Here is a 13,389-nt window from a genome sequence, read left to right as displayed (position 1 = left end):
TTTGATGGGGTCTGGGTCGGGTTTCAAGTCGTCTAAAAAATTGATAACCCTACTTACACTCTTATACATATCCCTTATAATATGCTCAACTTGAAATAACTTTTTTTAACTCCTTCAGGAAAAATATATATTTAACTGATTTAAAACATATAATAAAAAACATTTTGAAATCACTCAAAATAGTATATGATTTTGGAGAAATTATTACGTGCAAAATCTGGACGATCAAGATTCCGTCCAGTCTCCAATCAGAATCGGGCACATCGCCTATACATTGTGTACAATATGTGTGCAGGATGATATGGCTTGTCCTGATTAAAGTCTGAAAGCAAACTACGTCCAGACTCTGCATTTTGATGCCAATAGTCTAATTTGGACGGCTTCAATTATGATCTGGACATGTGGAATATTAATCAATATAATATTATCTTTAATTTTATTTATATTTTTACTATAACATAAAAACATTTAATTACAATTTCATTATACTTAACATTAAATTATAATTTAATAAATATCAAAAATATAATTATATCAAGATTAATATATTAGAAGAGATGTTTAATTTTGTAATATTATTTTTTTTCTAAAATTTTGGATGAAAATGAAGTCAAGGTCTTTGGCGATCTTTTCATTTTTTTTTGCTTTAGTTTTCTGTTATTATCAACATTATTGGAGGTCTAATAAAAGACATCTGAATTGACTTGTCCTCTGCTAATAACTCGAAATTCATTAATTCATCTTCTCTAAATCATCTGCAAACCATATTGAAGCTTCATCGATTCTTGAGCTAAAGTTTGGAAATGGCAGGAACCACTTCTTCAATCATTTCCAATCTATTGTCTTCCTTGAAACGGTTCTCCCAGTTTATGCTTACCTTTACTTCATTGGTTGAATCTTCCTCATCATCCATAACACAAGAAGATGTAACTGCTATCGAAGTTAATTCGAACCAAAAAAGATTAATGGAGGATTTGAGCCGATTGTCGAGGATGCTGCAAAGAATTCAGGTAGTTCTTCATGATGCCGAGGAAAGGGAGATCTATGACAAGACTATCCAACTCTGGCTCAACGAGCTTAGAGAAGTTGCATATGATGCTGAAGATGTCTTGGATCAATATGATTATCAAGTTATCAAAACCCAATTGGAAGGAATGACACCAACAGCTGAAGTAAAGCCTTCTCTAAAATTAAAACAAGTGGATGATGATGATATTTATGGCTACCAGGTATGTCTTCCACTCCTAAATTCAATTAAAATTCTAGTTATTAGAAAGTGAGTGGATATGTTTATCAATATGTTGATCATGTATGAAAACTATGATCAGGTATCACTACCTCCCTCTAATTCAAAAAAAATTCCCATTTCTTATGACATGGCCATGAGGATCATTGAGATCCTAAAGAAATTTGATGAGATTGCACATGATAGAAAAGCACTTTATCTTAGAGAAGAAGATGCACCTAGGCGGCCTCGTTTCAATGATGTTATGAAGAGGCCACCAAGTAGTTCACTTGTGCTTGAATATGATGTTTTTGGAAGGGATAAGGAAAAGAGAAAGATAATTCAATTGTTAATGTCTCATTCAGAGAAGGAGAACATTGTAATTCCCATTGTCGGCATGGGGGGTGTGGGAAAGACGACACTTGCTCAACTTGTATACAATGATCTTGAGGTATGCCGGCATTTTAGCCCAAAGGTTTGGGTTTGTGCCTCCGAACAATTTGATATTCTGAGAATAAGAAAAGAAATTTTGTCATCTATTTTGGATTCATCCAATTACAATGATAACAATAACTTGGATTTGCTTCAACGCAAACTCAAGGCTGCTCCATTAAATAAAAATTTTCTTCTTATTCTTGATGATGTCTGGAATGAGAGAGCTGATATATGGGAGGTCTTACGAGCCCCCTTTTCTGGTACTGGAGTGGGAAATATTATTATAACAACTCGATCTATGTCAGTTGCTCACATCATGCAAACGGTGTCCCCAATTCAGCTTGAATGCCTACATGAACAGAAGTCATGGTTATTGTTCAAAAGTTATGCTTTCCATGGTTGGCAGCATGATCAACAGCTAGATTTTGAACAACTTGGGAGGAGAATTGTTAAGAAATGCGGCGGATTGCCTTTAGCTTTAAAAGTTATTGGGGGATTTCTACAAAACGAATTTAAGGTGCAAACATGGAAGGATGTATTAAACAATAATTTATGGGATCCCAAAGAAATTATTTCATCTTCATTAAGGATAAGCTACAATCACTTGCCATCATATCTTAAACCATGCTTTCTCTATGCATCTCTTTTCCCAAAGGATCATTACTTTCAGAAACTAGAATTGATAAGAATGTGGATCGGTCAAGGTTACATTCAGCAGCTCACATAAAGAAAAAGTTTATGGGAAGATATTGCACTTGAATACTTTGAAGACTTGGTGAGAAGGTCATTATTTCATAACTCAAAACATGAAGGATTCGTTTTGCATGATATGGTGCATGATTTAGCTCAATCTATAACTAGAAATGAGATATGTTATTCATTAGTTTTTGATGAATTGAAGAATATTCCCAAAGACGCAAAGCATGTTTTCATAAAAAACATCAAGCTTGATCAAGTTCTTTTACGTGGGGCTATAAGGACACTTTACATTGGTACACCAATTTATTTTTCTGTGGAAATTCAAAAAACTTTTTCTAAGATTCTATTCTCTAATTTGGGATGCTTGCGTGTTTTGAGATTTGATACCATCATATGCAGCTATGAATTTATAGATTGGATAGGTAACCTACAACAACTCCGTTATCTCTCTATACGTGCACGGGAAATCCATATGACAGAGAACTCTTTATGTAGCCTTTACAAGTTACAAACACTAATACTCGATTCAAATTATATAAATATGCTACCCCATGCAATGGGAAAACTTATCAACTTACGTCACTTGATGATTAAAAGCAAGAAAATAGCATTGGTGTCGAAATCATATTTTGGGAGTAAAAATCTCCTTTCTTTGAGTTTTAATGAGGCAAGAAATGAATTTCTTGCATGTAAATTTCATGTAAGAAGAGATGGCTCATATTCTAGTATTAGATGTTTGAAACCTCTGACAAATTTACAAGGAAGTCTAAAGCTTTGTTGTCTTGAAAATGTGGTCGATCATGAAGATGCAAAGAATGCCAATTTACAAAGTAAGCCATATGTCGAGAGGCTAACACTTATATGGAAATATAGTAAATGTGGTGAATGTGCAAGGAATGATAAAGCTATTCTTGAAGGCCTCCAACCCCACACAAATCTTAAGAAGTTAACCATGGATGGCTACAATAGTAGCAGCTTCCCAAGTTGGTTTGGAAATCCTCACTTCTCCAATTTAACAAAAATAAGGTTGAGAAATTTCTACAACAATGAAGAATGCAAGTTTCTTCCTCTGTCTAAGCTACCATCCCTCACATCACTTAAAATTATGCTTCATAATGGGATAACTAGAATGGGGCAAGAATTTTGGTGTTATAATGCCCCTCCTGATGTTCTTAAGAATTACACTATAGAGGCCCATGTGGGTTTTCATTCATCTAGATATCAGACAAAAAAAAGTTTGCTTGAATGGAAAGAGCGACCAATGGTGAAGAATGGAGATTTCTCAAGCCTTAATTGTTTACACATATTTTATTGTGAAAACCTGCAACAAATATCAGCCTTACCATCAAGTATTGTGGAATTGTTAGTGGTATCTTGTGAAAGACTTGAATATATTGTACTTCCTTATAGCTCGGGACATCTTTCTAGGCTTCAAAAAGTGAAAATTTGTCATTGTAACAATCTTACGTCAGTGTTCAACTTAAACAATCTTCTTGGCACTCTTAAAGTTTTGAAGTTAGTTCTTTGTAGCCGACTCGAGCCCGATTCAGACGAAGAATTTGGTCATTCATTTGGAAGAGCTTCATTTGAAGAAGGTTTTCCATGTGTAATTACATGTCCAGGGATGAAAGAGTGGTGTCAATGGCATGGTTTCACCTATTAAGATATTCTGGTACATATATGAAAACACTCCAATACAAAATTTAGTCGTATTAATTCAGCTATTTCAATATAATTTAGTCATCTCAATTTTAATATTAGTGCTAACAATTTAATTACTTTTGGGGCATCATCTCAATCTTAATATTAGAAATTTTAATAATGCCATCTACTACTAATTTTAACATTGATACTATCTATATTAATTAAATGTGGAAAATAAATGCTAACACTGATTTGAATGGTTTTGCAGGTTTGCGACAATAACTCCTTCCTCAAGGTATGTGTATGAATTTTAAGCTTGAAAATGAAATCGTCATCCTTGAAAATTAAAAATCAATGAGATCTATATTTTAATTCATATTAAAAATGTAATTTCTAAACTTCATTTAACATAATTAATTAATGAATCTCTCTGTCTCTTTCTCTCTATATATAGTTTGAATATGAAGCATAAGAATTTGAACATTACTACTACTCATTTTAATTAAGTAAGAATAACAAATTCTAATACTGATTCAAATGATTTTGCAGGATTGCAACATCAACCATGGCAACACGGTATGTGTATGAATTTTAAGCTTGAAGATGAAATCGCCATCCTTAAAAATTAAAAATTAATTAGACCTATATTGTAATTAATATTCAAAATAAAATTTCTAAGCACCAATTGACCAAATAATTAACGAATCTCTATACATAGTTTAAATATAAAGTGTAAGAATTTTAGCATTGCTATTACTTATATTAATTAACAATTAATAACAAATTCTAACACTAATTGTGGGCTCCGAAAAATTCCATTTTTGGGTGTGTGATCCCGGGGGAATTTTCAGAAGGCATATTGGGTTTTAGATAAGACACTACCCAGAGATTTCGTCCTCATTTGGTGAGGACTTTTTGATCTGAGTTCTGGTTTCCTATAGGCGCAAGCCCCTATAGTTAATTACCCCTCCCAATAATAAGAGAGAACTTTCGATTAAGGCTAGTCATTAAAAGAGGTCGAATAGGTTATAAACCTATCGTATAATAGCAACAAATTTAGGGTTTGATATTATGATTTGAATTTTGTTGTAGGGGGTCAAAATGGGTCAACCGCTCAGGTTTAGGTCCAACCCAAATTGACCCGAGTCCAAACGAGTTGAACCTAACCCCACCCGATTTTATAAACAGGTCAAAAATTTCAACCCAGACCCAACCTGGGTGGGTTTATCCGTTGACCTGACACAACTCACGAACCCGGACGCGAACGCCTGAGTTGGAACTAACACCAACAGCCACTGTGGCGGACACCTGTCGCTAGCAATGACATTGCATGAAAGGGATTCGCCATATGACTCGAACTACTGATGGAGCTAGCGCTTGATTCGACTCTTCCGGTCGAAGATTTCAACAAAGGGGCTGCGGGGTCGACTGGTCGAGCCATGAGCTGGACTGTTGCAGGTCACAGGTGCGGGACGCGAGGCAAAGGCCGGACTGGACATGCGGGACGCGAGGCCGAGATTGGGCCGCAAGATACCTGACGCAACACGGGTCCAGACTCGGAATACCTTATCCTCGCGTGTCAAACCCAGGTTGATTACAATTTTCCAGATCAACTCGAACCCGGCCCGATTTATAAACGGGTAGGAAAATGAAATCCAAAACCGACCCGTTAGACAAGGGGTTGTCCCGAACACAATTTTATAGGTCGAGATAATATTTGACACCCCTAGGTTCTTATAAAGGCAAAAAGTTATAAATGAAAAAGCTAATTGCATCAAAGTCCCAATAAGAATGGCATAACTTGTAAATAAAGTAGGGAATATCCAAAGATAATGTTACGTGGATGCACCTACCATCAGGACAAGCTCTTCAATCAGGATTCATGACTTTCTCTTATGCCACATCATGGAAAATGGAGCAGGATGATCCTATGGGTACTTATAATAATAATAATGGAGAAATTTAAGCTGTGCCATTTGGAGAACTTAATAATTTATTCTGCTTTTTATTGTTTATAGAAGTTGTATTCAGAAATAACAAGGACGTGAGGGAAAAAAGACGAAGCTAGAAGACTTGTGCAACGGCAACCTGCTTGCTCATCACTTTGCTCAAGATAAGATCTGATCCCTTCGGTGACAGCACTTAAAATGTTATTAACAACAATAACAGTTTTAGCCAGCACAATAAAGAGGGCCTAGCCACGCAATATAGATGCAGCAAAGTTATTACAGATTAGTTTATGTATTATTTGGGACGGCTTTCTTACTGCTTCATAAAATTATTTTTAGTGCAAAATTCTTATTTTTTTAACTAGAAAGTTGTTTTAAAAAGCAGCAAAAAACTGCCCCAAACGAAACCTAAATATTATTAAAAAATGACCAATCACCCAAACTCCACAACCAAGCCATCACCTCTGCCATCACCAGCATAGAACCCACACAATCTACATTTGTATACTTTAAGAGTCAAATACTTGTCTGTGTATAAGAACACATGTCCCATTTTTATTGGAGTCAAGATGTATCCGGACTCCGCAAATAATAATTTCTCTATTAATAGGAAATTTTTATCAGTGGTTGTATCTTCTAAAGCAACTCTAAATTTATGATTGAATTGCATTGGGCAAACAATGGACTTGCATCTCAACTTACATGTATTCTTTCAACAAACTTGTTAGGTAAATTTTTGTAATATAAAGCTTCTATACCCATAGCATGCAACCTCAATGCAAATGAAATACTACAAAAACAACACTAGGCTTTATCCCACTATATGGGGTCAGCTATATGAATCATTTTTATTTATTGTCTCATATTAAGAGTCAAATTCTCATTTAAATCTAATAAAAAGATAGCTTCGTAATTCATTGACTTCAAAGTGTTTGAATAATCTTTCCTTCTAAGTTCTTCATTCCTTTTTAGTAAAGACTCATCTACAGCCAACTAGTTTTTTTTCTTGTGATAATTTACTGATTCTAGTGTTTTTTTTTTTAAAGAGGTCGCATCTCTCTTCTGTTATCGATGCTCATTGTATGCTCAGATGAATTGGTGAGGTGACAACAAGGGTTCCTTAGATCCATGAGGTCGAAAGTACGAGGAGAAAGCTCCAGAAGAGTAGAAATGAAGACTGAGAAGATGCTACAAGTCTAGGAGAGCGGGGATGGATGCAAATCTCAATTCTGGAACAAATTAGGGCTAAGAACAAAAGCAAATTTTTTATATTTATATTATGATGTTATTTAATGTGTAGATAGGTCTATCATGTTAATTAAAACATAAATTTTAATCTTGAAATGATCCATATTATACCAAAATTTGTGCAATAGTTGAATTTAATAAATCTACTTCATATAGATCATGATTTATATTATAAAGTTAACTTTTATCATATTGGTTATTAAATGTTTCTTATACACTTGCTCTATATATAAGCGCGATTTTAGCTCTGGGAGGACGCATCTCTACGTCAGGTGGGAGGACGCAATAATAATTCATTCAGTTGAGCGTCCTATTACTCTATTATAAGGACACTTCTCAATTGTATGGAATTAGTGACAAAAATTGACTCAATTAATTGTACTTGCATAGACTGGGTAATTAATGTATTTATTCTTTGATATTTATATTATGATGTTATTTAATGTGTATATAGTTTTATCATGTTAATTAAAACATAAATTTTAATCTTGAAATGTTCCATATGATAGCAAAATTTGTTCTCATGCAATAGTTGAATTTAATAAATCTTCTTCATATGACAGGTTGACAAAATAAAGATTGTTTTAAGAATTATTGGATTTCCATGGGTTGATGAAAATCTTCCCAATTCGAGTATCTTAGTAAACCAACTATAGATATAAAGTATAATGATAAATGACTAATGAATCATCTTCGAATATATACAAATATATTTGAAATGATTGCACATTAGGGGTGTCAATATTTGACACGACCCGAAAATATGATCCAAATCCAACCCAAAAATTTCAGGTTTGGGTCAATCCGTCTAGAAAACAAGTCGGGTTCGGGTTTAAATTCTAACCCAATTGCAAATTTGGGTTGGGTTCAGCACAACCCTAAAACCCAAAATCAACCCGAAACTGAATCGAGTCCCATCTCGCACTGCACCGAGACCCCGCCCCGTGCTCGCCCCTTCATCCCATGCTCGCCCTCCTCGTCCCCGCGCTCGCAGCCTTACACCAGCAATCCTGCACTCGCCTACCTTGCCAATGCTCGCACTTGCAGCCTTGCACCTATGCTAGCAGCCTTGCACCCCCCCTCACCTGCCTCACCCCCGCAGCCTACGCTCGAGCTAAACACACGATCCGCGCTGGCACTGGCACCCTGCTGGCCTACTCGCATCCGCGGGTCTGGGATTGGGTCAACTTGAAAATCCAATGGATTAGGTCAGGTCAACCTTAAAACCCGACAAGTCGGGGGTCGGAATTTATGACTCGTTTGCCTAGTCGGGTAGGATTTGGGTCAAAGCAGATGAAGGCGGGTGAATTTCAAGTTGGATCCAAACCCAACCAGAAAACCCATTTTGACACTCCTATACACATTAATAAGTTAACATATAAATACATCTAGTATTGTTTTTATTTAAATGATCATGAATATGACGAACAATAAATTATCCTAGCACAATTGAAACTTTTAATCATTCAAATCATGTAATATTAATCTAATTTGATGATATTCATTAACTAATCTTACAGTATTAATCGTGCCTCTTATTGCTCGTAATCTATCCCCATATGTTATTGTTTATGTTATAATAAATAGAATTGTCTATTAAGTTTTCATGTCAAACACATCTGTCGTAAGCATTGTTTTTAACAAATTCTATTGGTTTACTTGGTGGATCTTCATTGGAAGAAGAGATCATTCAACATTAATTAATTTACTAATTTAGCACTTGAGTTTAAGTTGTAGTTCATTGTTTAGAGTTTAGACTTCCTTTGAATTTTGAATTAGTTATTGCATATGTAGTTAGTTATCTTTCTTTACTTTCCATTAGTTTATGCTTTTGTTTTCCTTGTAAAATATTGTCAATGGCAATATTGATACAATAAAACTTTTTTTGTTTATGCTTATATTTATATATTTTTGCTTACTATTATTCATATAAATGAAACAACTTCTCATACACGCAAAACTGCTATATTTTATATTGACTTGGAGTTTATAATCTTTTCATTATGTCCTATGTAGACTATAGGTATATCACCTTCTGAAAAGGGGTGAGGCAAAAGTAATAGAGTAAAATGATAAAATCCTCATAACAAGCTCTAAGGCTTCCCATGAAAAAAGGATAGGAGCCTTTAAGCATACAGCAAGAGGAAACAAATGTAAAATTGCAGGAAAACTTCATTAACACCAATAACAATCCAAGCATCTTTAATTTTCATTGCATCTGCCTTATTTCTAAATGAAGAAAACAGGTAATAAAGATATCATAAACCCTTAAAAAATTGGATAGTGACATGAAGGTCCTAGTAAGTACAAAGAATCATAAAGAGAAACTAATTACAAAGTCTCAACAAGATAACATAACTAAGAAGACAAAGGAAAGTGTAGAGATCATATTGCAGGTTCATTATCAAATTCACTCCAACACACCCACCCACCAACCAAGAATACACACAAAAAAAAACCGAAGTCATAGCTTTGCAATCAAATGTCAAATTTCATATTGTTCCACTAAAGCTCAGTCTTTTTTCCTAAAAAGGAGAAGGACAAAAAAAAAAAGTCACCTTTCTCTCCCATATCCTTCACTACCGCTCAATCTCAAGCTCAATGCCAGAATATCGGAAGAAGCAGTTAACTTTTGTTCAGATCACAACATCTCCAAGAACAAAAATTGTTTGAGTACTTAGGAAATGTTGATGTGCGAACATGTTAATTTGATTCTTGGTTTATATCAGTGTTGTATGTATGTGTAATTGAGATGAGGGCAATTAATTAGATTGCATCACTATTAACCTTCGTTTAAACCAAACAAAATTTTATCAGGAAAATGAGTCAAAAACTCAGTCCATTTAAGGTTTGATTAAACCTTAAATGGTTAAATTATCAGTGGGCTCCGAAAATTCCTCTTGCGGGCGCCAGTCTCTGTTTCTTATTTTGTTTGTGTGATGACAGCGGAGAGTTTTAGCGGATTTAGGTTCCGGGTGAATTTTTAGAAGGCGGATTGGGTTTTAGATAAGACACTGTCAAGAGATTTCGCCCTCATTTTGTGAGGACTTTATGATCTGAGTTCTAGTTTCCTATAGGCACAAGCCCCTATAGTTAATTACCCCTCTCGGTAATGAGAGAGAACTTTCGATTAAGACTATTTGTTAAAGATATCGTATAGGTTATAAATCCAGTGTATAATAGCAACAGTTTAAGGGTTTGAATTTTGGATATGAACTTTGGAGTTTGAGATTTAAAATCTATCACCATAAACTTAAAACTGGTGATGAGGGGGAATGAAAACGAGCTCGATCAAGATCCCATGGTTCCATCGTCCCGGGCTGTCATGTTCCCTAGTCTACTTAGTCAGAGGAGGTAATCGACCCAACCTGACAAAAGGTACCTTATCGGCAGCTATGGGTTGCTTCGTCCACGAATACCTTGTAAACCTGAGTTGGTGTTTTTCTAAGGAGATAGATCTGAATCCACCTTAGCTGACAGAGGGTTTCATGCCTATCAAATATACCCTATTATTCATTACTCAATGATTTAAAGCAATTAGGGAACATACGGGCTTTAGAAAGCCCGTGATCGTAATATAATGGTACCATTTTGCGGCAAAACCACCCAATCAGAGGACGTGTGCCACGTCCCTAATGGCAAGAGACTATTTGAGGACGAATCTTAGTGATACACCAGACACAACATTCATTCTTTGTGAGCTAAAGTTATTTCAAATTTATCAACCCTGACAAACAGTTGCGGGATGTGGATGAGTTTTAATTTTTAGACGATAGATTTCATTTTGGGTGTTTAGACTTCTATTGAAATTGAGATCCCCCCGATTGAGATTTCCCGTCAACGCGGTCATCATCAGGGTGATATTAAAATAACTTATATTTTCATGGGAATTTGGAGGACATTTTATGATTCAAGTCAAGTCGACTCCAGTCCTTTCAAAGAGGAGGATGAAGCTTGAATATTTAACCCACGTAGCATTCTCTAACATTGGCGTTTAGAAATTTAACGCATTTGTCGAAGCACATGCGGGATTATGTTTAATTTGAAAATAATATGTTATATTAGTGAGCACTTGATCCCGCGCAGCATTCTCAGACATTAGTGTTTGTAACTTTAACACATTTATTGGAGCACATGCAGGGTTGTGTTTTAACATATAGATTAGAGTTATCATAACGATATAGCCTCCTATCTGCTTGTATAAATGCTGCGGATCCAGTGGCTTTTTGGGAAATATTTATTCAATAGGCACTAAGAAATTGTATTCTGTCTTGTGAGTTACACCATTTGACATGAATTTTCTATTGCTTCTTGCAGGCTAATTGTGTGCACTACGAATCCCCTACTCCTGCTCACAGATGAATTACAGACTGCATTAGTTCCCTGATACTATCCCTAGACAGGCTGATTTATTTTGTACTCGCCCATTCCTGTAGGATAATCATAGTGGGCACTAAAATTCTTTACTCCTATTTACAAGTGAATTGTAATGTGTTGTATTTTGCCTTTGGATCGAAGGAAATAGCTTTAAGCTCTAACCACCATGAGGGAACGCCTAAAATATGGACAAATATTTGTTTTGATATGAAAAACAGCAAATGCAGCAAATTTTATTTTAACGTTATATTTTATGACTTAAAATAGGCAAACTCAATTAGAATAAGTATCAGCTTTGCTGGTAACATTATTTCAATCAGCTCCTTTACAAGAGTTCCCAATCAGGGCCCAATAATGCCTGTGAAGGCAAATCATCATGATACTTCTCCAGCTTGCTATCACTTGACAGCCTAACCTTGAAAACCTTGAACTTAGCATTCTCTTTAGTATTTTCATAATTTTGTGATGTCACACAGGTTTTTAATTTTTCAGGCCCTTTTTGCGGTGAAAGCCTTTCCAAACTAAACAATTTTTCCTGATGTTTGGGGTCAATAAAAACCAGCTGAAATGAAGACTGCGAAACAGTTAAAATACTTTCATCTGAGATAGATTATAAAGATTGACTAGATGATGATACAGACTCCATCTGATAAGCAATAAATTCATCATAAAAGCTTTCATAACTTTTTACTGTAGAAACTGAGCAATTTAACCCTTCACCTTCAGCTGTCAGTGTTCCCTTTAACTTATCAGGAGTATCTTTCTCGCTTAATAACTTATGTTTATTAGAAAATGTAGCTTGGTTCGGATCTTCAACAAAATAAACATTTAGATTCTACTCATCGCAATTACAGTTTTTATCAGCAACATTCTCTTTAAGATCTAATTTTGAAATATTGGAAACTTCGGTGACATCTTCATCCTCAGAATAAAAGGACTTCTCCACTTCACTGCTATCCAAGTTCACAATAATGGCATTATTTTTCATAATGTCCATCACATTCTCACGCTTCAAAGAAATATCTTCTACAAAAATAGTTAACTTCATATCCTCACAAGGTGAGAGTTCTTCATTTAAGGCAATCCCATCAGCCCCAAAGATATATCTGAGAAGAGTGCTACATCAAGCTCGTCATCGATTTCATTCTCCATATCATGTATCAAATTATCAAGCATCTTCTTAAGGTGTTCACCAAAAGCATCAACACATCTGGAAGGATTCTTAGCAAAGTCATTCTCCGTGCATAACTCAACTTGATAAGGTAAATTTTCAGCCCAGGACAGCCCTTTACAAGTAATTCCCATAAAGTCTCCATAAGGTGGTTCCTTTTGCTGCTTGCCCTTCATCATTATCCTCTGTTACAAATTGATGAGACCTTATAATATCTTTCACGCTTTGGAAGAACTTTCTTCAACTTACATGCGAGTCTTTTATCCAACTGAGATGAAATCAAGCTAATTTCATGCTTCAAACGTTCATCCCAGCTATCCTCAATCTTTGATGCAAAGTCATTGGCAGGCTCTACATACTCAAAGTCATTCGTGCCATCAGTTTCAACAAAAGAGAGAGAATGATTGCTGAATTCTTCTTCTCTATTGAAGATGTTCAAATTTTCACAATTTCGAGAGTTTGATAAAAGTGGATTTATGATTTGCAAAATCGAACCTCCCTCCACATGGATTATATGATTTAGGGGTGTCAATATTTGACACGACACGAAAACCCGACCCGGACCCGACCCGAAAAATCCGGGTTGGACCCGACCCGGTTTCAAAACGGGTCGGGTTCGGGTTCCAGAAATCGACCCGTTT

The 13,389-nt window shown here is 35.4% G+C and overlaps 2 protein-coding genes across 4 annotated transcripts in view; one reads left to right on the top strand and one right to left on the bottom strand.

The window, feature by feature from the left end:
• Positions 1 to 663: 663 nt before the first annotated feature.
• On the top strand, positions 664 to 11,784 carry LOC110109111 (putative disease resistance RPP13-like protein 1). Of its 3 annotated transcripts, none has more exons than XM_028692020.1 (4): positions 673 to 1,229; positions 1,329 to 1,676; positions 4,272 to 4,298; positions 11,518 to 11,784. In XM_028692020.1, the coding sequence occupies exons 1-4, from the start codon at positions 804 to 806 to the stop codon at positions 11,560 to 11,562; spliced, it is 846 nt and encodes a 281-aa protein (XP_028547853.1). In that variant the 5' UTR covers positions 673 to 803; the 3' UTR covers positions 11,563 to 11,784. The 3 variants fall into 3 exon arrangements, with proteins under 3 accessions (XP_028547852.1, XP_028547853.1, XP_028547854.1); XM_028692021.1 differs by lacking the exon at positions 11,518 to 11,784 and adding an exon at positions 4,553 to 4,606; XM_028692019.1 differs by lacking the exons at positions 4,272 to 4,298; positions 11,518 to 11,784 and having other exon boundaries at positions 664 to 1,229; positions 1,329 to 3,042.
• The window catches only part of LOC110109109, a 25,505-nt gene continuing 13,993 nt past the window's right edge, over positions 1,878 to 13,389 (bottom strand). The window contains exon 2 of the transcript XR_003699637.1: positions 1,878 to 2,009. The gene's annotated coding sequence lies outside the window, so the exon portion shown is untranslated. The remainder of the gene's footprint in view (positions 2,010 to 13,389) is intronic.

The sequence above is a fragment of the Dendrobium catenatum genome, unplaced genomic scaffold (genome assembly GCF_001605985.2).
Source record: "Dendrobium catenatum unplaced genomic scaffold, ASM160598v2 original_scaffold_103796, whole genome shotgun sequence".
Classification (NCBI taxonomy): domain Eukaryota; kingdom Viridiplantae; phylum Streptophyta; class Magnoliopsida; order Asparagales; family Orchidaceae; genus Dendrobium; species Dendrobium catenatum.
This window is presented reverse-complemented; position numbering and strand designations above follow the sequence as displayed.

What these genes read in the sequence shown, in the direction of transcription:
- LOC110109111 (XM_028692019.1), top strand. Translation starts at nt 804, where the DNA reads ATGGCAGGAACCACTTCTTCAATCATTTCCAATCTATTGTCTTCCTTG. An exon ending in ATGATATTTATGGCTACCAG is followed by an intron (nt 1,230 to 1,328) that starts GTATGTCTTCCA and finishes AACTATGATCAG; the next exon opens with GTATCACTACCTCCCTCTAA.